Genomic DNA, 23,046 nt, shown 5'->3' with positions numbered 1-23,046 from the left:
CCCAAGCAGACTTTGGGATCCAATTGGGCCCCAGAGGTCTTAAAATAAAGCTATTCAAAAACTGTATCATTCCGAAGAGCCAGATGAATGCAACCGAGCAGCATCCCATTGAGCTGGAGGGAACCTCAGAGGTCTCCTAGCCCAGCCTCTTCCTGCTGAAGCAGGGTCCCCGCTGCCATAGCCCCAGCCTGCTGCCATAGCCCCAGCCTCCAAGTGCCCTTTCTCCAAGAAGCCCTTTCTGGTGAAAGCCACAGGGCTCTCCAGTTCTTTGGGGCCCCTGAGCACATCTGGAACTTCAAGAGAGTGTCCCTCGCGTTGTTTCTGGCCCACTTGGGAGGAAGCAGCCGCTGCCTCTACAAGTTTTGCTCTTGCAAACCTTTGGAAGTTCCATGGGGCCGGTTGGTTGGCGGGGGCAGCTTCCCCAGGGATCTTGGAGTCACTAAGGAGACCCCATGGGCTGGAGGCGACCCTCGAGCGAGGCCGGCACCAGGGGCGCCTTGGCCGAGCAGCCGCTTCAGACATCGCCAGGCTCAAGCAGGCGCCCGTCGGGGGTCACGTCCTGCAAGGGCGCTCGCTCGCTGGCTGGCTCGCGCCTCCTGCCCCGGGGGTGCGTTCCGCGCCCAGAAAGCCACCCCGACTGAGGCTGGGCAAGCGTTTGGGGAGGGACGCGGGGCTCTTTGCAGCTGCCGCCGCCGCGCCGTTCCTTCCTCCGGCGGCCCAGGCCGGCCAGACGGGAGCCCCGCGCGCCTTGGGCTCCCTCCGTCGGGCAGGCCCCGCTGAGCCCGGAGCCGGTGGCAACGACAACCGCTCCCTCCTTCCCTCCCTCCCTCCTTCCTCCGCCGACCGCTCTCCGAAGGGGCGGGGGAAGCGGCGGCGCGACGTCGGCGGCGCGTCTGCTGCGCGGCGGAGGGCGGCAATCGGAGCCGCGAGCCGGGCAGGCGCGCCGGCGGGGAGGGGAGAGCTGCGCTCGGCGGCGCGGCTCCACTGAAGCGGCGCGGAAGGAGTTAACACCCGCCCCTTTTCCCTCAGTCCGCTCGGCTGACCTTCACGGCGAGAGGGGAAAAAGGCAGCGCTGCGCATGCGCCCCACGCGCCCCCTCCCCGTCGGGAGGAGCCCGGTAACTGGGGGGGAGGAAGGGGGGTCGGTCAGTGTGAAGCCCCGGGATTCTTTGGGGGGAGGGGCCACGGTTCCTTTCCTCTCGGCCTTCCTCCCCTCGCTCCGTCCCATAGGGGGCAGGACGAGGAGGGCGGCGGGGATCCCCCGGGGGGGTTCCCCACCACCGCAGCCCGTTGGGCAGGGAAATCCAGTGGTCGCGCCCCCGGTGGGTTACTGAGGAGCCTGCGGGGGTGGGGCTCCCTCGCCTCCCCTCCGCCCCTCTGGGCAGTCGAGGCTCCTCGTCGTGGCCGTGAGTGGGGAGACCCGGGGGAAACCGGGCGCCCTCGTCTGCACGTGTGAACACGCCGCTCCGCCATCACGCATTGGGAGGAACCCTCCCCCCGCTTGTCCTCCCTCCCTCCCTCCCTCCCTCCCTCCCTCTCCACAACTCCGCACCGGGCTGCGCCGGGTGCAGAAGGAGCCTCTCCTGGGTACCACGCCCTGCCCGTTACCTGGCAACACTGGCTCTGTTGCCAGGGAGACGCGCACCGGGAGATGCCGGCGGCTCTTCATTCCCTGCCAGCGCCACGCAGGGCAGGACGGGAGAGTGACCGACAGGCGGGGGAGGGGGGAGGAAGACGAGGGGCCGGTGACGCCTCCGCCGGACGTCTCTGCGAGGAGGGAGCCTAGACCGGCCTTGCAGGGGCCGCTCGACGTGGGCCGGGTGGGGGCGGCGGCGAAGGACCCGCGACATCCCATGTGGGGGCCCCCGCCGTCCGTCTCCCCGGTGTCATGATTTGCAGGCACTCGGGGAAGAGGGTCTCCCGCGCCGCCAGGCCTTCCCCGCGCCCCTCCTCGCTTCCTCCGCCCCCGTCCAGCCTCCGACGGGTGGGGGGAGGCGGGCTCCTTCCCTCCGCTTCCCTCGGTAGCCGGGCCGCCTGGAGGGTCCCGGGGGATGCGGCCTGGAAGCGGCGGGAGGAGGGGCGCGGCGGCAAGGCATTGCGCGGCCGCCGGGGACGGGCAGGCGGAGCGCCTGGCGAGGCTGCGCGGGGACGCGGAAAGGAGCGGCGGGCGGCGCTTGGGCTCAGCCGGCCTCGGCCACGGCGCCGCCGAGCAACCAGGCGCGCAGGCTTCTGTGGGCGCTTCGGCGGAGGAATCCGGCCGTGGGCCGTCGCGGGAGCCCTGCGGGGCCCCCTCCCCCGTCGGCCGGCGGAGCTATTAGAAGTGTGAGCGGAGCGCGCAGCGGGGCTCCGAGGGAAGAAAGACGGAGAGCGCGGGCAGAGTTGCAGGAGGAGGAAAAAGGGAGGACGGAGGCAGAAGGGAAGGCGGCGAGCGGAGGAAGGCAGGCAGACAGACGGACCGACCGACGGAGGAGGAGGAGAAGGAGAAGGAGGAGAAGGGGAGGCGGAGCAGTGCAGACCCGACCCCGATGGCCGCGGAGGAAGTCACGGGCGGAGCGCGAAAGGCGACGAAAAGCAAACTTTTTGAGTTTCTGGTCCATGGGGTGGTGAGTGGGGAAAGTTTGCGGGCAGCCAGGCGAGGAGCGGGAAAGCCGGCCTGGGAGGGGGGGAGGGGGCAGCTCTGGCCCGGGCCCGTGTGTGTGTGTGTGTAGGGGGGGGTACACGCCCCCTCCCCCCAGCACGTGCGCAGGGTCCGGGCCTGGCTCGGAAACAGGTGCGCACAGCGGACCCCAAGGGAGCGGCGAGGGGCCACTTTGGCAAGCGCGCATGGGAGGGGGGGGGGAGGAAGAGGAGGGGCCGGGCTCCGGAGGTATCCCAGGCCCTTGTCTTCAGGCGGGCTTTGCTGGACCCCCGTGGGTGACACGACCCCCGTGCCAGCCCCGGGCACTCCTCTCTCACGTTGCTAGGCGCGAGGAATCCCTCCTGGCGCGAGGGCTCTCTGGCACCATTGTCTGAAGGCGCTCCTTTTTCGGGAAAGGGACCGGCGGAGCGGGACGCCTCCGAGGGGCAGGGGGCTTTGGGAACCCTCCTGGGCGCGGGAGGGGGAGGAGGAGTGTGGCGAACGCCCCATTGGCCCCCTGTCCATCAAGGGCGCCATGTAGGTGGCAGGGGGTTGGTGATGCCCCCTCCAAGTGTTTTGGACCTTCAGAGTTTCTGGCCTGTAGGTTGGCATCCCAAGCGTGCCCCCCCCCGTGGGCTCCTGCTGCCACTGTGATAGCTCCGTCAGTAGAGCATGAGACTCTTAATATCAGGGTTGTGGGTTCAAGTCCCATGCTGGATAAAATATTCCTGAATTGCAGGGGGTTGAACTAGATGACCCCTGGGGTCCCTTCCAACACTGTGATTCCATGATTCTAAGAGCACCTGCTTTGTTTGCAGAATATTTCAGGTTCAACCCTAGCTACAGCTCTAGGTAGGGTTGGGGGAGACCCACTTGCCTGAAATCCTGTGTTCTGACTCAGTAATAAGTCAACATCCTGTATTTCAAACAACAAAATCCCCCCTCCCTTTTACGTTGCCGAAATGAAGAAAGCGAGGCAGAAGTGGGCTTTTGTGTGGAAGGAGTGTGAACTCAGTTCAGTTCTGGCACTGAAAACAAATTCCTAGAACATGCTCAGAGACACCCTGTCCTTTAATTCTACTTTTGGTGCCTGGATTTGGGGTTCTAGTAAAAAAAACTAGAAAACCCAAGTGGGTCTGACAAGCCTGAAATCTCCCTGCCCCGAACACTTGTGCCTCAGTTGAACCGAGCACTGACTGCTGAGTGTGAAGACCCCCTTCTTTTTGTCTGCGCTGAGTCTCCCAACGTTCGGCTTCGCTGGGTGACGCTTCTGGGTTCGAGTGTTGAGGGTGAGAGAGGGTGGCAAGCGCCGCTGTCTCCACCCCTGGTGGTTCGGGGGGGGGGGAGAGATCCCCTCTGAATGTGGTGGGCTTTCCTTCTTTGGAGGTCTCTAAGCTGAGGCCGGATGTTCATCTGACCTGGATGCCTTAGTTGTGATTCCTGGGTTTTAGGGGGTTGGACTAGATGACCCTTGGGGGTACGTTCCAACTCTACAGTTCTATTATTCTATGAGGAGGTGGTGTGTGGAGAGTCCTGCCCAACTGGCACAACACTGTGCAAAGTTTCTGATAGTACTTGGGCAAGAGATTCCCCCCCCCCAAAAAAAGTCAAGAGCAGTTGACCTCCTGGCTGACTGAGGCATCTCACCCTCCCTTGTGGGAAGCTGCAGACGACAAAAAAAGTGCTGCTTCCTGAGGTTCTTCATAAAAATGAGCACCAAGGTGGAAATGATATGTGCTGGTAATACAACAGGTTACGTCTCTTCCCTGGGGCAAAGGTAAAAATGGCTGCCTCCCCCCCCCAGTCCTTCATTCCCTCCTCTCGACCCCATGACTGAATTTCTTAGATTCGGGCATCTGGCTCACTTGGAATACCTGAAATGCAGGTGGGGTTTTGGGTTGCCCCATCTCCAAAAGGGTTGGAGAGGAGAGGGAAGAGGGCAGAAAGAGGGATGGCTGCCATGTTTGTGAGCGGGGAAGGGTAGGCGAAAGAGGTGAGGGCTCTTCGTCATGGCAAACTGGGGCAAGGAGAGGAGGGTTGTTTGTGGTGGAGAAGGGAAGAAAGAGCCTCGAAGGGCTTCCTGCCCCGATTGTGGTTGTATCTTCCTGATCATGGCTGGGAATCTCACGCTGGGCTCAGTGGACCCAAGCCTGGCTCGGCAAGGCAGCTTTTCAGCACGACTGCTCCTGACCCTGGAGCTCAGCAGGCGCTTCAAAAGCGCAACAGGCAGAAATTGTCCAAGGAAGTCAAAAGGGTGGGGCTCAGAATTCACCGCTGATGAGCTGGGTTCAAAACAGATCATGAAGGAGTGTCACACACACAACACAAGACACAAGTGAGGGCAACTGACGAGAGCTCAGGGCTTCTGGAGTGCTGTGTTCAGTTCTGAGGATGGCATTGAGCATCTAGTAGGTGTCAAGGGGAACAACTGGAGTAGTGGAAGCTCTGCAGACCAAGTCCTGTGATGGATGGTAGAAGGAGCTGCAGCAGCAGCAGCTCAGGTCTTGCTCATGGACTTCTCATGGAGGTGTCCCTGGGAACCCAGTTCCTGCCTCCTCCAGAGAAGGAAGTTCTCCTCTGGCCTAGAGCGCCTCTGTTACAGGAACTCGGGCAGACCCTGTTCCAAGCCGGTGGAGCTGCGGTCCCACCTGGTAGAGCCCCTGATGGCTCCCTCTTGGGCGCCAGATCTCTGCCCTACTCCCTTAGGTGTAGATTTAGAGTCAATGAAAGAACTTTGCCCTCTTCCAGGAAGAGGAGGCTCACCTCATGCCCACCCTTTCCTCTCCCCCTCCCCACAATTGCTGTCGTTTCAGGGGGCTGGGTTAGATGGGCCTTTGGCCTGATCCAGCCACGGGGCTCTCCTTCTGTTCAGGGTGGTGAGCAGAAGCTGAAAGGGAGACACAAAGGCGGAAGGGTTGGCAGCCACACAGAAGATGGAGCAGGACTAGAGCAAAGGGCCAGCTGCAAAAGGCAGGGCAGTCGGGGGTTTTGAATTTTCCAACTTTCAAATTCCAAAATGGAGGGGTGCTAAAAAGTCATAACATGATTTGGGAAATCAAAACACAGTTTGATTAAATTAATACAATTAAGTCTTGCCTGGTAAGTGAAGTGTGTGTAACATTGCATAGAAATCATAAAAAATGGTTGTCAAGTACTTGCAGTTACAGTATATATGAATATTTAGCATTACTTGACATTTTCAGAAGGTAAAATTAAAATCCTTTGGCTTTCCGAAAGCAGTTTGATGTGCTTCTTCATCAAACATAGACTACCCAGCTAAATGTTGTTAAATCATAAATATAATGCCAGATTTTAGTTCCTCACACCCAGAAACGTATTTTAAAGTCCCCACACAAAAAAGTGTCACTCCCAAAATGACAGGCCTTAGCAGGACAAGGCAGGCATCTGCTTGGCAGGAGGAGAATCTTCCTTCCAGTGCAGTATGGCAGGGAGAGGTGGGTCTGTTTGGGGCTGGAGAGATTTAGCAGAGGCTCAAGGATGGGGTAGCTGCCTCCTGCATGCAGCCTCTTCTGTGGGGTAGGGATTGGATGATCTCTGCAGCCTCTTCCGGCTCTGTGATTTCACAAGTATCTGATCCGCTTCTTGTGCAAGTTTTGGGAAACCGGGGTGGGGGTGGGGTGGGAGGGAGGAGCTCCATTCAGCAGAAGCTGGCCTTTAGACCTGGCCTCCTGGCCTCCCCTGCCCCACAGAAATCCCTTCTTGCTTCCTCTGTCATTTTTTTTTTTTTTTTTGCAGCAAGACTGGCTCAGAACCATTCATTCCCTTGCAGTAAGGAGAGCCCCTGTGTGTCTGTGCAGAGGTTCTGGGGCCAAACAGAGAAAATCTCAAACAAACTGAAAGGGTTTTTCCCCCCAAGGGATGCTGGAAGGTCTTCCTTAAACCCGAGGAGCGGGGGGGGGGGAGAAGTGTGCCATGATTTGATTTCCATACTTCACTGGCCGGCCGGCCTCTTGGTCTGACTGACGTGAAGCAGCTGAGTCTCCAGGGGGAGGCAGGCAGAGGCCTGTGGGTCAGAGAGACAGCAGCAGGTGGCCCCAAATGTGAGGCATGCTTGCAGGGTCAGTTGCTGCCGGGGGGTGGAGATGTTTGGCTGCCTGGGGTGGGCCTCATCCCCACCCCACCCCCACGGTGCTGGGCTTGTGGCCGCAACAGGTGCCCTCAGATGAAAGGACCCGCTGTCTCCCTGGCAGCTCCCACCCCTGGCTCTCTCCGTCCGTTGGAGTGGGGCGAGGAGGAGGTTTATATCCTTATGGTGCCGCCCATGAACATGGTGCCTGACACAGCAACTAAGGAGAAGAGACAGGTCCCTGCCCCAAAGGGCTTGCAGTCTGAAGGCTGACAGGGCAGGGAGTGGAAGGCCAGGACAGGCACAAGCCACGGAGGCCAGTTGTGGTGGGCAAGTGGTGCTGCGGGACCAGGAGAGGTCATGCTCCTCTTTGGACTCCTTTGCAGTTTGGGAGGCGGTGGGAGTGGGGGAAGGTGGCCTTGGAGAAATTGGCTGCAAAAGGCTTCAGGAGCCTGGAGGTGGAAAGGAGAAATAATAATAATAATAATAATAATAATAATAATAATAATAATAATAATAATATATTATTATTTATACCCCGCCCATCTGGCTGGGTTTCCCCAGCCACTCTGGGTGGCTTTCAACAGAATATTTAAATACAATAAACTATTAAACATTAAAAGTTTCCCTAAACAGGGACGGAGGAAGCCAGCATTAAAAATTATCGATACAAACAGTTAAGAGCAGGTATTAAAAATGTTCAAAGGGTGATTGAAATCCACAGTAGTTTAAAAGAAAGAAAGCACATGTAAATCCTCCATGTCTGCATAGGAGTGCCAAAACGAAAAAGTTTTAAACGGGTGCCAAGAAGAGTGCAGTGAAGGTGCACCTGCCTGACGTCAAGTGGCAGGGAGTTCCGAGTGTGGCCACACTAAAAGATTGGAATGAGCATTATGTGGCTCTAGCCACAGCATCAGTTCTACAAACCAAAGCAGTTCATTAGGCATATAAAAACAAGGCAGTCCCAGAAGTAAACTGGTCCCAAACTGTTTAGGGCTTTAATTATTTTTATTCTTTTTTTGTTATCTGCCTTTCACCTTGAGGTCCCAGGGTGGGTTTTTCTATTAGAAAAGAGGTGCCAGAACTCACCAAGAACGCCTCCCTCGTTCTCTAATAATGGCAATGGCGCCCACCTGAGAGATGCTGGAACTGAGTTCTGGCTGACAAAAATCCCTGGTTACAATGTCCTAATAGCAGGGCCCTGAACTTGGTCTGGAAGCAAATGGGTGACCTGCGCAGGTCTCTGAGCAGAGGAGTTCTGCGCTGACAGGCTCTTGCTCCTGTGAAGACTTCCTTGGTCTGAATCAGCTGGGGCAGCTTCTAAACTGCAGGCTCACCCACACTGTGGGTCAGCCATGGGGCCACCGACCTCTTCAACAGTCAGAACAACAAGGGTTGCTGCATGCCCCCATGTTCTAAAAATAATAATAATCCCTATTATTATTATTATTATTATTATTAAATTTTATTATTTATTCCCCAGCCTCTCTGGGCGGCTCACAGCATATATCAGAACATACTAAAACATCAAACATTAAAAACTTCCCGATACAGGGCTGCCTTCAGATGTCTTCTAAAAGTCAAATAGTTGTTTATTTCCTTGACATCTGATGGGAGGGCGTTCCACATGGTGGGTGCCACCACTGAGAAGGCCCTCTGCCTGGTTCCCTGTAACCTCACTTCTCACAGTGAGGGAATCACCAGAAGGCCCTCGGAGCTGGACCTCAGTGTCCAAGCTGGACGATGGGGGTGGAGATGCTCCTTCAGGTATACTGGGCTGAGGCCGTTTAGGGCTTTAAAGGTCAACACCAACACTTTGAATTGTGCTCAGAGACTTACTGGGAGCCACTGTAGGTCTTTCAGGACCGGTGTTATATGGTCCTAGCAGCTAGCTGCTCCCGGTCACCAGTCTAGCTGCCGCATTCTGGATTAGTTGTAGTTTCCGGGTCACCTTCAAAGGTAGCCCCACGTAGAGCATAGCTGCCAAGTTTTCCCTTTTCTCGCGAGGAAGCCTATTCAGCATAAGGGAAAATCCCTTAAAAAAGGGATAACTTGGCAGCTATGACGTGGAGCGCATTGCAGTAGTCCAAGCGGGAGATAACTAGAGCATGCACCACTCTGGAGAGGCAGTCTGTGGGCAGGAGGGTCTCAGCCTGTGTACCAGATGGAGCTGGTAGACAGCCGCCCTGGACACTGAATGACCAGGAATGGGGCCTTGGGGTCATTGAAGAGAGCTTGATGAAGCATGTGGCTGCTGTGGGAAAAGGCAAATTCCATGCTAGGGATCGGTAGGAAAGGAATTGAAAATAAAATGTCAATACCATGAGGTCATTATAGAATCATCTATGGTGAAGCCACATTTGGAATAATGTGAATAGTTCTGGTTGCCTCACCTGAAAAAGGATATTGTGGAGTTGGAAAAGTGTTCAGAAAAGGGCAGCCAGAATGACCAAAGGGGAAGGTTGCCTGCCACATTGGGGCTTGCTTTTCTTTTCTTTTTAGTTTGGGGAAAAGGCAAACAAGAAACAACATAATAGAAGTTTATAAAATTGTGCCTGGCGGCACGGAGACAGTGGAGATAGGAAAGTTTCCTCTCCTAACACTCCAACTTGTGAAGCTGAATGTTGGAAGATTGAGGGTGGATCAAAGAAAGTCCTTCTTCACACAGTGCAGGGTGAAACTGTGGAACTCTCTGCCTCAGGAGCCAGCGATGGCTTTAAAAGAGGGTTAAATTCACGGAGGAGGAGAGGGCTGTCATTGTCTATGAGTCGCCAAGGCTTACCCCCAGGATCAGAGGCAAGGGTGCTCCTGGGTCCCAGTTGATGGGGAGGGCAAGGAGGGAAGAGGCTGTGGGGCTCGGGGCCTGCTGTGGGGCGCCTGGTTGGCGAGAACTAGATAAGGGCACAGGAAGAGCCAGGGACCATCTATTCCAGGCAACATCCTGTTCTCTCAGGCCCAATTGGAGAGGCTTTGGGGGGAGGCAACAAGCAGGACTGAGCACGACCTCTCGCCTCCTGCAACCGGCTTGCATACGCATCCTGCCTCCAGCTGTGGCAGGAGATGACCTTATGTCCTTACGACCCTTCCCTTGATGCCATGAACCTGGATACCTGCCCCCCCCCGCCCCCGCCCGGCGACAGAACCTGCGCTGGCTCCGATCTGTGTGCGGCCACCTCCTATCAGCAGCAGGAGGAAGCATTCACCAGTGCCTTTTCCTTCTTCCCTCCCTCCCTCCTTCCCTCTCCAGCGTCCTGGGATGCCATCAGGCGCTCGCATGCCCCACCAGGGGGCTCCAATGGGTCCCCCAGGCCCCCCATACGTCGGGAGCCCTTCCGTGCGCCCCGGGATGCCCCAGGCCGTGATGGAGCCCACGCGCAAGCGGGCAGCGCCCCAGCAGGCGCAGCAGCAGCAGGCGGCGCAGCAACAAGCGCAGCAGCAGCAGCAGGCGGGGGCCGCCACGCAGAACCGGCCCAGGAGGTGAGTGAAGCCCCCTTTCTCCTTCCCAGCGGTGCAGGATCCGGCACCTCTCGGTTCCTCCGCGCGCAGTGTGTAGACCTGGAACCCGCAGGCTTCTGCCCAGCTCCCCTGGAGGACGCAGCTTCCCTCTCGGTGGTAGCGCCTCTATCCCTCCCGGCGCCCTTTCAGGATCGGACTCGCGTTGCGCAGCTGTCCTCGCAGCTCAGCGCAGGGAAGGAGGCCCTCTGGTGGTCGGGGGGGGGGTTGTCCGACCGGATTCCCGTCTCCGCATTGGTAGATTTAAAACTATATAATCCATTAAAGACATGCAGATAGTTACAATAGAAAACAGCATGGCACCAGCCCTTTTCATTATTATTATTCATTAAATTTATCATAAAGAATATAATAAAGGGGAAAAATTATTAATAAGTTCATATTTTTGTTTTAGAACCGCTTTGAGGTTTTTTTCTTTACAGTCAAGCGGTGAATAAATTTTGGGAGGGAAAAAGTTAGTCTGTGAAATAAAAAATTAAAAAAGAGTCCTCCCCTTTTGTTTTATGGGGGGCAAATGGAGAGAGGGAGATCTGAATGTGGGGTCTCTCGGGTTTCTGCCCTGGCCCTTTGCATGTGCAGAAGGAGAGCCCTGCAAATCCCACCTTCTTCCTCGAAGGAGCTTTCTGACCCCCCCTGAGCCACCCCCATGCCACCCCCACCTTCTTGGTCGTGGGGGGATGGTAAATGCTTGGAGCAGAAGCAGCCCCTCGCCCCCCATGGCCCCAATCCATTGCTCTGGATTTCCGGAGGTCTGGGAGGGGGCTGCTGAGGAGACCATTCCTCGGTGCCAGCTGCCTGAGGGGTGGCCCCCCACGGGAGTCCTGCGTGGCCCTTCCCTTCCCGGGTTCTGCTGCCTTGATGTTTTTCTTTAGGGGACGGGGCTGAGGGATGGTTGGACACAGCCGCTGCTCTCTGCCAGGGAAGCTCTCGCTGCGATTCCTGCGTCGACGGGGGTTGAACTTGATGACGCTACCATTCTATTAATCTGTGGCGCTGCCAGTTATGTGGCCTCTGCTGGAATTGTGCTGGCAGAGTCAAGAAGGGACCCCGTGGGTCATCTAGTCCGACCTCCGGCAATGCCATGGTTCAACTGCAGCTCGAGGGCGGGGATTGAGCCAAGCGAGCCAAGCCGTATGCTTCAGGGGGCAGCAAAGGCCCTGATTGGGAGAGGTGCGGAGGGGGGCTCCTTGGCAGCCCCTCATGTGGCAGGTCAGCAACTGAGGCGCTTGCCAGGCTGTGTCTGTGGCACCCTTGGCAGACAAGCGGCCCTGTGCCCTCTCTTCTGTCAGGGCAAGCGGAGGTGGGGAAAGGCCCTGGCTTCCGCCCCAAGGACCCTGCTCGGCAAGCAGAGCCAGCCTCCTGAGGCTCAGGGGGGGTGGGGACGGGTCAGTATAATGGAGCAGGTGACCTAGGCTAGTTGCCATGGTAACACGTGTCTTCCCTCCCCTTCAACCCACCTGCAGCGCCAAGAGGAGGAAGATGGCTGACAAGATTCTCCCACAGAGGGTGAGTTTCTTTCTTTCCCGTTTTGCTTCCTCGCTCGACCCTGACGGTCTCTCCTTTCCGTCTGAAGGAAGGTCTGTTGGCTCCTTGTTGTGGGTGACCTGGAGGGAGCCAGCACAGCAATATCTCCTCACTTCCAGGGGGGTCAGGATGGATGACCCCTGGGGGTCCCTTCCAACTCTGCAGTTGAGTGATGCTAGGAGCCCACTGGTTAGGCAGGCCTCTGGCTTCTCCGCTGTGAGAGGACCTGTCTGTCTCTTTCACTTGCCTGAGCACGGCCCTCCCCTTGTTCTGTGTGTGTAAAGTTAAAGGGAAGCACCAGCAAGCCCTTCGTCTCTTGCTTCACCTTCCCCTCCTTTGAAAAATATTTATACTTTATGGAAAGTATTCCAGTGAGTTAAAGTAAATAAGAAAAGGGAAAAAGCAAAAGGCTACATTTAAAAAAAACATTTTTAGAGGCAGAGGAAAACAACAACAACAACAAAAATCAAGGTTACAGAACTATATAGTATTTATGTAAATGGATAATCTTATTGTTTCCCTCCAATATTTGTTGCTGTGGTTTCAATGAACACGTTCCAAATATCATTAAATTTGTCCATGCTTCCTCCAGAATTCCTTGTCAAAGCCTTGCGGTGTTAATATTTTGCAGGTCACTTAGAGGCATTTTTTTCTTTTGTATCAAGCAACCAAGAAAACAAATAAACCGATGCATAAATGCCCCCACACCTGCATTGGGGGGGGGGCATCTTCCGCCTCCTTGCTTCTGGCTCTCCTTCGCCCTCTGGAAGGGAAACTCTTCCTCTGCACGAAGGAAGCTGCTTCCTACTGAGCCTGGCCAGGGCCCCACCTAACCCAGCTCTGACTTGCAGCAGCCCTCCAGGGTCTTGGGAGGTGTGTGTGTTGGGGGGGGGGGGTTTCCTTGCCCAAGCCTGTTCCCTGACATTCCCCCTGGGAGGAGAGGGGTTGAACCAGACACCTCCTGCATGCCAAGTGGGTCCCTCTACGATGCTCTGCTCTCTTCTCAGATCCGGGAGCTGGTGCCAGAGTCTCAGGCCTACATGGACCTGCTGGCTTTTGAGCGGAAGCTGGACCAGACCATTATGCGGAAGCGAGTGGACATCCAGGAGGCCCTGAAGAGGCCCATGAAGGTAGGAGCAGATGGGGCTCCCTGATGCTGGAGAAGAGCCCAGCGCAGTCCTCCTCTGATGTCGTGGACTGGCTGGATGCAGATGAATTGGGGTGGGTGGGAACCAGTTGGGGAACCCCACCCAGGGAAGGAGGCTCAGAGCCCAGGGGGTGGTGGTGGGGCAACGATGCATGGTCAGATGGAGAAGATTGGGAAGAGGAGGAGGAGGAGGAGGAAGCTGAAGAGGCAACAGGGTTTAGTGAGGAGGGAGAATCTGTAGCAGAGAGAAGTTCAGACTCTGAGGCAGAAGCTGAGGCAGGAGAGGAGGACGGCCAAGTGCAGAGAGGAGTCTGACTGGTGAAGAGGGTGGGGACGTTGAGGCTAGGAGGAGAGGATATATTGATTAAATATTATCCTTCCTCACTCGCGCAAGTGAGATAGTAGCAGAGCACATTCCCTTGTACCGTACATTGCAGGAAGCTGGTTGATGGATTCGTTAGAACCATTTGAGTTAAGCAATCCAGTCTGGCTTGTCCAGATTGGATTGTTCCTGGTAAAACCCCTTTAGTTCCCTCTTAAAAACAATAATAACACGACAGTCTTCTTTTCAAAGTAATGATAAGGTTTACTTACATTCAGTTCACAGTATAGTCCTGAAGGCAGGCTTTAGCTTGTAGTTACAGTTACAGAGAAAAGTGTGGGTTCACCCTCTGTGAGGGGCGAGCCCATGTGCTGCTGGCTGAGAGCCAGCAGACAGCAAAAGGCAAAATGGAGAGAAGGGACCAAAAGAGAGAGATGGCTGTGGGGAGCTGGGGACTTGGCAGCTGCTTCATGGGAGCAAGACTTGCCAGATCCGAGTTGCTGTGCTCATGCGGCCTGATCCTAGTTTTGCTACTAAAGAGTTAACTCCAACTTCCTCAGTGCGATTTACTGCTGGCCCGCTCCTGTCATCTGAGCAGGCAGGAAGGGGCTGGGAGGAGGCGCCTGGCCCCACTCCTCCTGAGGTGGCCCATTGAGCAGGAGCCTCCCTCCTTCCTTGCCTCCCCCCAGCTCAGATTCTCCTCCCTCCAACAGCAAAAGCGGAAGCTGCGCCTTTACATCTCCAACACCTTCAACCCGGCCAAGTCGGACGCAGACGACTCAGACGGCAGCATCGCCTCGTGGGAGCTGCGGGTGGAAGGCAAACTGCTGGACGATGTAAGCTCTAGGCAGGCGGACCTCCCTGCTTTCACATCTCTCTGTGGGGCCGGGGGAGAAGTCTGGCTGAGCCTCCTGGCCAGGTGTGGCAGCTTTTGAGGAAAGCAGCTGAGGGGCAGAGGATGAGGGAAGCCAGGGCTGCGAGAGGCACCTGCTGTGCACCTCAGTTCCCCTCGGAAAGCCAAGGCAGTTGGCACTGTGGGCTCCCGGTTCACTCCTGGAGTGAAAAAGCCAAAACGTGAGGTGCAGAGGTGGGGGGGGGAGAAGGGGAGGGCCCAGGGTCCCGGGCCAAGCAAGGCCACGATCCCTTGCAGCAGTGTGTCCGTGGAGCTTGCTTGAAGGATGAGGGAGGCAGGGCCAGAAGAAGGGGGAGGAGGGGGTCTGAGAAAAGGAAAATATCTGGGGAAATGTCTCAAGCCAAAGGGGGCAGACATGATACCTGAAGGAGCGTCTCCACCTCCATCATTCTGCCCGGACACTGAGGTCCAGCGCCGAGGGCCTTCTGGCGGTTCCCTCGTTGCGAGAAGCCAAGTTGCAGGGAACTAGGCAGAGGGCCTTCTCGGTGGTGGCGCCTGCCCTGTGGAACGCCCTCGCAACAGATGTCAAAGAGGAAAACACCTACCAGACTTTTAGGAGACATCTGAAGGCAGCCCTGTTCAGGGAGGCTTTTAATGTTGAATAGATTACTGTGTTTTATTTTTCTGTTGGAAGCTGCCCAGAGTGGCTGGGGAAACCCAGTCAGATGGGTATGGTAATAATAATAATAATAATAATAATAATAATAATAATAATAATAATAATAACAGGAGTCCCCAAAGAGCAGCGGGGCTCAGTGGGGCCTGGATGTTGTTCCCAACTCTCTCTGTGGGACTGGGAGCCCCCTCTTTCCTCACCGGGGCCTCCTTCCTTGCTCTTGCAGGGGGGTGGACTGAATGACCCTTAGGGTCCCTCCCAACTCTGCAATTGTATGATTCTTGTCGGCCTAGAGTTGGGACCCTTGCGGCTCCTCGTTCCCTGTGGGAGGCTTCCCGTGCTCTGACATCTCTCCCTCCCAATCCCACAGCTCAGCAAGCAGAAAAGAAAGTTTTCCTCTTTCTTCAAGAGTTTGGTCATCGAACTGGACAAGGACCTGTATGGACCAGACAATCACCTGGTGGAGGTGAGTGGTGCCCTCAGTCCCAGGTAGAAAGCCGTTCCTGCCTGGCCGAGGCAAAGGGAGCTCCTCCCCATCCCTGCATCCCATTGCTGCATCCCATCTCCCAGGTGGTCCCTTCAGTCCCACCAGAGATGCTGCCTGGGGCCATTCCGACAGGGATGGTCCCTTCTCAAGCCCTCTTACTATGCACAGAAGAGCAGCAGAAGAGCCAGCTGGACCAGGCCAAAGGATCCCACCCAGTCCAGTGTCCTGGCCTCCCAGTGGCTGACCAGATGCCCCAAGGGGGAGCTCAGGATTCCCAGCCACTGCCGTTCAGAGTCAGGTTTGCCTCTGACCCTGGAGGCACCTCTCAAAACTAGGAGCCCTTGGCAGCCTCCTCCTCCTTGGATTTGCCCCCCTTAATGCCCTCCAAGTTGGTGGCTGCCACTGTCGCCACCTCTTGTGGGAGCGAGTTCCACAGTTTAACTCTTTGCTGCTTGAAGAAGCCCCTTCTTTCGCCTGTCCTGAATCTCCCAGCATCCATCTTTGCCGTCCAACACCCACAAGTTCCAGTCTCCTGGAAGAGAAAGAAAAGCTTTCCTTTCTCCTCTGTTTCTCCAGGTTGTGCATCATTCCAGACATCTCTTCCACACCGCTGTTTCCTTGCACCTTCTCTAAGCTAGGAAGCCCCCAATGTTGCACCTCTTCCTCCTGAGAGAGTTGCCCCCACCCCCTCGAGCGTCTCAGTCGCCCTTTTCCAAATCTTTTCCGGCTGTAGGACACCCTTTTTGAGGCAAGGGGACCAGAACTGCATGTGGCCCCACCAGAGATTTGCATAATGGCGTTATGATAATTGGCAGTTTATTTCCAGTCCCTTTCCTAATGACGCCCAGCATGGAATTCACCTTTTTCCACAGCTGCTGCACACTGGGTCGAAATCTCCATCAAGCTATCCACTCAGAACCAAGGTCTGTTTCCTGGTCAGTCCCTGCCAGTTCAGACCCCAGGACCGTATATGCGTGAAATTGAGATTTTTATTTTTTGCCCAGACACAGATCACTTTAATTGTATTTGCCGCCTTACTGCCCCTTTGCCCAGTTTAGACAGATCGTAAAAACGCCATGCCCTCAAAAGAGCCTGCTGGATCAGGCCAATGGGGACCCGTTTAGCCTCGCATCCTGTCCTCTTAGTAGCCAACCAGATGCCCATTATGGGAAACCCGAGCACAAGAGGCCCTCTCCCCTCCAGAGGTTCCCAGCAACTGGGATTCAGAAGCATTATCGCCCAGCAGCCGTCAAAAGCCTCCTCCCCCCTCCATGAATTGGTCCAACTCTCTTTTAAAGCCATCCAAGTTGGTGGCCATCCCTGCCTCCTGTGGCAGGGAGTTCCACAGTTTAACTCTGTGCCCCGTGAATAAGTCCTTCCTTTGATCTGTCCCGAATGGTCCGACATTCACCTTCATTGGACGACCACGAGTTCCAGTTGCGAGGGAGGGAGGAGAACTTCTCTCTCTGTCCACTTTTCTTCGTGCCACGCACAATTTCCTAAGCTTCTGCCATATTGCATCCACCTGGAGGTGTCCGCAATGTCCTTTTGCATGGATGAGCCTTGCTGAGAGCACCATCCTGCCCCTGGCCTGGGCCCTGACCTGCCCTCTGCTTCTCCTTCTCAGTGGCACAGGACTCCCACCACCCAGGAGACGGACGGCTTCCAGGTGAAGAGGCCGGGGGACGTCAGCGTGCGCTGCACCCTGCTGCTCATGCTGGACTACCAGGTCAGTGGCAACGGGGGGGGGGGGGGGAAGCATTTCTGAGCGCCACTGGAGATGAGACCAGCACCCCAGGGTCGGCGGTGGGCTTGAGGGAGAGGACCCAGCCGGCTTTGATGCAAAGCCCAAGGCCAGCCTCTCACCCCCTGGTACTTCCTGGCCCCTCTTTCTCCTGCAGCCCCCCCAGTTCAAGCTGGACCCCCGCCTCGCCCGCCTCTTGGGGATCCACACGCAGACACGCTCGGCCATCATCCAAGCCCTCTGGCAGTACATCAAGACCAACAAGCTGCAGGACTCCCACGACAAGGAGTACATCAACTGCGACAAGTACTTCCAGCAGGTGAGGGGCTGGCAGGGCGGAAGCTGTGAGCCACCCAGCAGCTGCCCTAGGGGGCCTGGGGGGCTCTGGGCACCGGAAGGAGGGACCTAGGCTGAGAAGGAATGAATGGGATGGGGGAAAAAAGAGGTGTCTGCCAGCGTTCCTGCCTCTCCTGTCCCTCTGGAGTTCAAGGGAGAGTGGAAAGGCCCTGCTAGAGCATCTTGGCTTGCCCCCAGGGGCCACGGCTAGGGCTGGGCAATGTCTGGTTTTCCACTTCGTGATATCTCACCAGCTAAACACTGCAATATGCAGTGGTACCTTGGTTCCCCAACGGCTTAGCTGACAAACAGATCGGCTCCTGAACACTGCAAACCCAGAAGTAAGTGTTCCGGTTTGAAAGCCGAATGTCCGTTTCGGCTGTCGACATTGTTTCCGGGGCCTGATCAGCTAATCAGAAGCTGTGTCTTGGTTTGCTAATGTTTTGGAAGTCAAATGGACTTCCAGAATGGATTGAGTTTGAGGACCAAGGTGCTACTGTACTGATATATCATGATGTCTGAAATAAGGATGGAGCTATGCAGAGGCCTTAGCTGGCTTCACGGTTTTTCCCAAATTGTGCTTTTTGCATAACACATCATGATTTGTAATAGAAAGCCAGGTTGAAAACTATGAACCCGATAGCATGATATGGGCTTCAAGCTGGTTTGGGACCCCATATTGCCTGGGCCGAGTCAGGGAGTGCCAGGCCCTTCCTTGGAGCACGTGAATTATAGAATGGTAGGCTTGGAAGGGACCCCCAAGGGTCCTCTAGTCCACCCCCACCCCCGCAATGCAGGAATCTCAGCTCAAGCATCCAGGACAGACGGCCAGCCAACCCCTGCTTAAAAGCTTCCAGTGAAGGAGAGCCTACCTCCTTCCAAGGGGGTCCGCCCCACGGACAAACAGCTCTTGTGGGGGGTGAGAAGGGGGCATTGGACATGAATTGGAGCCCCTTTCCAGGCCTCCAACCTTCGCTGGGCTCCATGGGGCCCCCATCTCCCATGGCTGGAAGCAAGCCTTCCTTCTAGGCTGCCCCCTCTTCTGTTCTCTGCTCCTTTCTCTTCTGAGCCCTGAAAGGCTCCCTTGCAGGAGAAGCTCCTTTACCTTGGATCGGGGGTGGGTGGGGGGCACTGCAGCATCTGGGGGGGAACTGGGGTTGGCTTTGAGGGCCACCCACCTCCTGACACCCAGCCGCTCTGCCCCCCCTTTATGGTTTCAGATCTTTGACTGCCCACGGCTAAAGTTTTCCGAAATCCCACAGAGGCTGACGAACTTATTGCTGCCGCCAGATCCTATTGTCATCAACCACATCATCAGGTCAGGCGGCCCCACCTTGTCCTTCCTCCAGCAGGGAGAAGTGTAAACTTGGAAAGGGTCCCAAGGGTCATCTAGTCCAACCCCTGCAATCCTGATGGGGAGGCAGTTGGTGGCTTGTCGTCCCCTGGCCTTCTGGGCTGCTGGGGTGGGGTGGGGTGGGGTGGGGGGGAGCCCTGTCTCCCCTCCTTCAGGGGCTGTGAGCAGGACTGAGAATCCGTTGAGCCCCCTTGGGGGCCTTCTCAGCGAGCACAACGTGGAGGAAGGGTCCAGACTCTGCCAGGAGGAGATGGGAGGCTCATGGAATGCCTGCCCCCCCCAAGAGGTCTATAAAAGTTCAGCAAGCAGGGGGGTGATCATGTGGGGTCCAGGGAGAGGGTGCCGGGGGCCAGATGAAGGACATCTCCCCGTGACCATCCTGGCCGGAGTCTCTTTTTGTGCTCACTGAGAAAAAGCGGCAGTGTTGTGACCTCAAAGCTCCCAACAGAATATTAAAAACCTCCCTAAACAGGGCTGCCTTCAGGTGTCTTCTAAAAGTCAGATAGTTGTTTATTTCCTTGACATCTGATGGGAGGGCATTCCACAGGGTGGGTGCCACCACTGAGAAGGCCCTCTGCCTGGTTCCCTGTAACCTCACTTCTCGCCATGACGGAACCACCAGAAGGCCCTCGGAGCTGGACCTCAGTGTCCGGGCAGCACAATGGGGGAGGAGACGCTCCTTCAGGTATACTGGGCCGAGGCCGTTTAGGGCTTTAAAGGTCAGCACCAACACTTTGAATTGTGCTCAGAAACGTACTGGGAGCCAATGTAGGTCTTGAAAGGACTGGTGTTATGTGGTCTTGGCAGCCACTCCCAGTCACCAATCTGGCTGCCACATTCTGGATTAGTTGTAGTTTCTGGGTCACCTTCAAAGGTAGCCCCACGTAGAGCGCATGGCAGTAGTCCAAGCGGGAGATACCCAGAGCATGCACCACTCTGGCGAGACAGTCTGCAGGCAGGGAGGGTCTCATCCTGCGTACCAGCCTACAAGGTGCCTCCTTCTGGGAGCATCGCCTCACCTTGGCCGGAGGCCTGAACCCCCCTGGCTCCCCTCCTAGTGTGGACCCCAATGACCAGAAGAAGACCGCCTGCTATGACATTGACGTGGAAGTGGAGGACCCCTTGAAAGGGCAGATGAGCGGCTTCCTCCTCTCGACAGCAAACCAGCAGGAGATCACAGCCCTGGACAACAAGGTGCTTAGGGGTCGGGGCAGGTGTGTGGAGAGAAGAGGCATCTGGACTGGGGGTCTGGGGTGGTGGGGAGGGGCCCCCAGGATGTTGCACATGGGGGGCACTCAGGAGGCTCGGGGGCTTTCCATTTGGAGCTACAGCTGAGGGGATCAGTACCACTGGGGGCATTGTAGAATTGTAGATGTGGAAGGGTACCCCAAGGGTCATCTAGGCTGACCCCCTGCCATCACAGATAAATCACAGCATGGCTTTACAGCCATGTGTCTGCAGTCTGGTGTGAAGACCGAAGGGCTCCCTTTGGGGACTGGGTGGAAATCCTTGCTCCCACGAGGAGAAATGAGCCTCTGTTTCCCCTCCCTGCTCAGATTCACGAGACAATCGAATCCATCAACCAGCTGAAGATACAGAGGGATTTTATGCTCAGCTTCTCCAAAGATCCCAAAGGGTACATCCAAGATCTCCTCCGATCCCAGAGCAGGGATCTCAAGGTGGGTCTATTGTGGGGGGGGGGGTCATAAGTGCGCTAGGTCCTGGGGCAGATGGGGCTCCTGAAATGGGGTCTTATTGGGAGGGTGAGAAGACAGTGTCTGTGGCTGTTTTTACATGTTAAAATACCTCCAAGTCACCGCAAAAGGATCCCACAGGAGCCTTGCTCCCAGTGGCTGTTCAGAAGGATGGATTGGAGCCTGTGGCTCACTAGCCAGCGAAACGGCGGCATAGAGCAGAGTCTAAAAGGTTTGGTGGCAGAGAGTAGCCGTTGTGGCCAGGAGCCATCAATAGCCCCCTCCTCCTCCAGCCCTCTTTAAAAGCCACCCAAGTTTGTGGACATCACTGCATCCAGTGGGAGGGAGTTCCACAGTTTGTGCTGCGTGAAGAAGGACTTGTTTCCCCCCGCCCTGAACCTCCCAAACATCGGCTTCGTTGGATGTCCACAAGCTCCAGCGTTAGGAGAGGGAGGAAAACTCCTTCACTTGCTGTTTTCTCCACGCCACGCACAATGTCATCAGCTCCCATCGTGTTGGTCCTGGTCAGGCAATGGCAAGGCCTTTGTTGGGACCAACCCCAAGGCCACATGGTGGACTTCTCCAAGCCCCTCTGTGGGGGGGGGGGCTTTGAGTCCATGCTTTCTGGAAACTGCGGCAGAATGCCTAGAGCTGGCAGGGCTGCCCTGACACCACCTTGCCCCCTCTGCTTGGCAGGTGATGACCGATGTGGTGGGGAATCCCGAGGAGGAGCGGAGGGCAGAGTTTTACCACGAGCCGTGGTCCCAGGAGGCCGTGAGCAGGTACTTCTACTGCAAGGTAAGAGCACAGAGCTGGAGGCCGGCTGGGCTGGGCTGGCAGGACGAAGTTCCCTTCCCTTGCCCCCAACTCTCTCCTTTTGCCCTTTCAGATCCAGCAGCGTCGTCAGGAGTTGGAGCAGTCTCTGGGGGTGCGTAACACCTAAGCAGGGGTCCCCGGCCTGGTTGGCCGGCCCCTGAGCCAGCGGACTGAGCCGTGTCGCCCCCCCCATCCCACAGGGGGTGGGCCTCCTTCACGACTGGCCAAGGAGGGAGGTCTGACATGCACCACGACCAGCGACACCAATCTCTGGCCAGCTTTCGAGTGTGTTTTGCCCCACCCACATCCTCCTCTTCCTCTTCCTGCGGCTGCTGAGACCCTACAAGGGCCGGAAGGTGGCGGGTCTCCCCTCACGTCACTCATGCCGATCATCGGATGCTGGAGAATGAAGGACACCCCCTCCCCAAGCACACAGGGCTTAAGACTTGGAAGGGGAGGAAGAGCCCAATGGATTGGCCAGAGGCTCCTAAATCTCTCTCTGTGTGTCTCTCCCCCCCTCTCTCCCTCCCTCCCTCCTTTCCTCCAGGGGTGCCAACTTGAATAAAATATTGGGGGACCCAACGAAGCCCCACCTCACATAACTGATCACAAATCATGGCCCATGCACACTATTTGAAGGGCAATGCCCATTAACCTTGGGGGGCCCTCTAGGGACCTTGGCCCCTAGGAGTCGGCTCTTATGCCTGCCTCCTTCCTTCCTTCCTTCCTTCCTTCCTTCCTTCCTTCCTTCCTTCCTTCCTTCCTTCCTTCCTTCCTTCCTTCCTTCCTTCCTTCCTTCCTTCCTTCCTTCCTTCCTTCCTTCCTTCCTTCCCTCCCTCCCTCCCTCCCTCCCTCCCTCCCTCCCTCCCTCCCTCCCTCCTTCCTTCCTTCCTTCCTTCCTTCCTTCCTTCCTTCCTTCCTTCCTTCCTTCCTTCCTTCCTTCCTTCCTTCCTTCCTTCCCTCCCTCCCTCCCTCCCTCCCTCCCTCCCTCCCTCCCTCCTTCCTTCCTTCCTTCCTTCCTTCCTTCCTTCCTTCCTTCCTTCCTTCCTTCCTTCCTTCCTTCCTTCCTTCCTTCCTCTCTCTCTGTGTCATAGTGCCCTCCAGGCGGTCTGGCTTCATACCCCTTTGCAAGGCCATTTGTGGCCACCTGAGCAGCAAATTCCCCCCCCCCCCTTCACTGGATCTCTGGACAGATGGAGGCTGCAGAGGGACCTGGGTCTGGGGGCTATGGAGTGGAGCCCCCTGCAAATCTGTCTCCAGGCTGCCAGCTGTGTCGCCTGCATCCCCTGCCCTCTTCCTCTGGCAAGGCCAAAGAGGCCACAGTCCCCCCCCCCTCTGTCGACAAGCCCTGTCCCACCACCCTGACTTTCCTATCTATCTCTGCAGGCGTGTGGGGTGTGGCGGGCAATGCCAGTTCCCAACAGAGCCCCCCCCCCCACACACACAGTGAGATGGAGATGGAGACCCGCCCCCTGGCCAGCCCCACAGGCTGTCTGCATTCCTGTCTGCCCTCTGGCAGGCTCAGACCCATGTCCAAGGCATCCGCTGGAGAGGGTCTTGCTCTCTGCCTCTTCCTGCTGTCCATGGGACCCCTTAGGGAGGGTGAGGAGGAGCCCTGCGGTGGCAAAAGGCTCCCTGCTCATGAGAACAGGATGCTGGGCTATAGGCCATTGGCCTGATCCTGCGGGCTCTCTTTATGTTTTCATGCTCTTCGCTAGCCAGGCCTCTGGCGGATTTAAGCAAACCCAAAAGGGACACAGAGAGAGAGAGACTTAGCAAAAGGTGGTGGACTCTCCTCCCTCAGAGGTCTTTAAACAGAGGTTGGAGAGCTATCTGCCAGGAATACAGTAGCTGTGGTTCCTGCCTTGCAGGGGTTG

At 56.6% G+C, this 23,046-nt stretch overlaps 1 protein-coding gene across 2 annotated transcripts; it reads left to right on the top strand.

Moving 5' to 3' along the window:
- Positions 1–1,991: 1,991 nt before the first annotated feature.
- Positions 1,992–22,012, top strand: SMARCD3 (SWI/SNF related, matrix associated, actin dependent regulator of chromatin, subfamily d, member 3). 2 transcript variants are annotated; one of them, XM_035130212.2, is made up of 14 exons: positions 1,992–2,602; positions 9,951–10,180; positions 11,680–11,722; positions 12,748–12,870; positions 13,923–14,045; positions 15,109–15,204; positions 16,098–16,148; positions 16,853–16,954; positions 17,127–17,288; positions 18,526–18,623; positions 19,718–19,853; positions 20,216–20,338; positions 21,050–21,151; positions 21,243–22,012. In XM_035130212.2, the coding sequence occupies exons 1-14, from the start codon at positions 2,525–2,527 to the stop codon at positions 21,294–21,296; spliced, it is 1,521 nt and encodes a 506-aa protein (XP_034986103.1). In that variant the 5' UTR covers positions 1,992–2,524; the 3' UTR covers positions 21,297–22,012. The 2 variants fall into 2 exon arrangements, with proteins under 2 accessions (XP_034986103.1, XP_034986104.1); XM_035130213.2 differs by lacking the exon at positions 16,098–16,148.
- The last annotated feature ends 1,034 nt before the right edge of the window (positions 22,013–23,046 follow it).

Source organism: Zootoca vivipara, chromosome 12, assembly GCF_963506605.1.
Source record: "Zootoca vivipara chromosome 12, rZooViv1.1, whole genome shotgun sequence".
NCBI lineage: Eukaryota > Metazoa > Chordata > Lepidosauria > Squamata > Lacertidae > Zootoca > Zootoca vivipara.
This window is presented reverse-complemented; position numbering and strand designations above follow the sequence as displayed.

Coding starts and splice junctions, on each gene's coding strand:
- SMARCD3 (XM_035130212.2), top strand. CDS start 2,525: ATGGCCGCGGAGGAAGTCACGGGCGGAGCGCGAAAGGCGACGAAAAGC. Junction 10,181..11,679: donor ACGCAGAACCGGCCCAGGAG/GTGAGTGAAGCC, acceptor ACCCACCTGCAG/CGCCAAGAGGAGGAAGATGG. Junction 21,152..21,242: donor GCAGGTACTTCTACTGCAAG/GTAAGAGCACAG, acceptor TTGCCCTTTCAG/ATCCAGCAGCGTCGTCAGGA.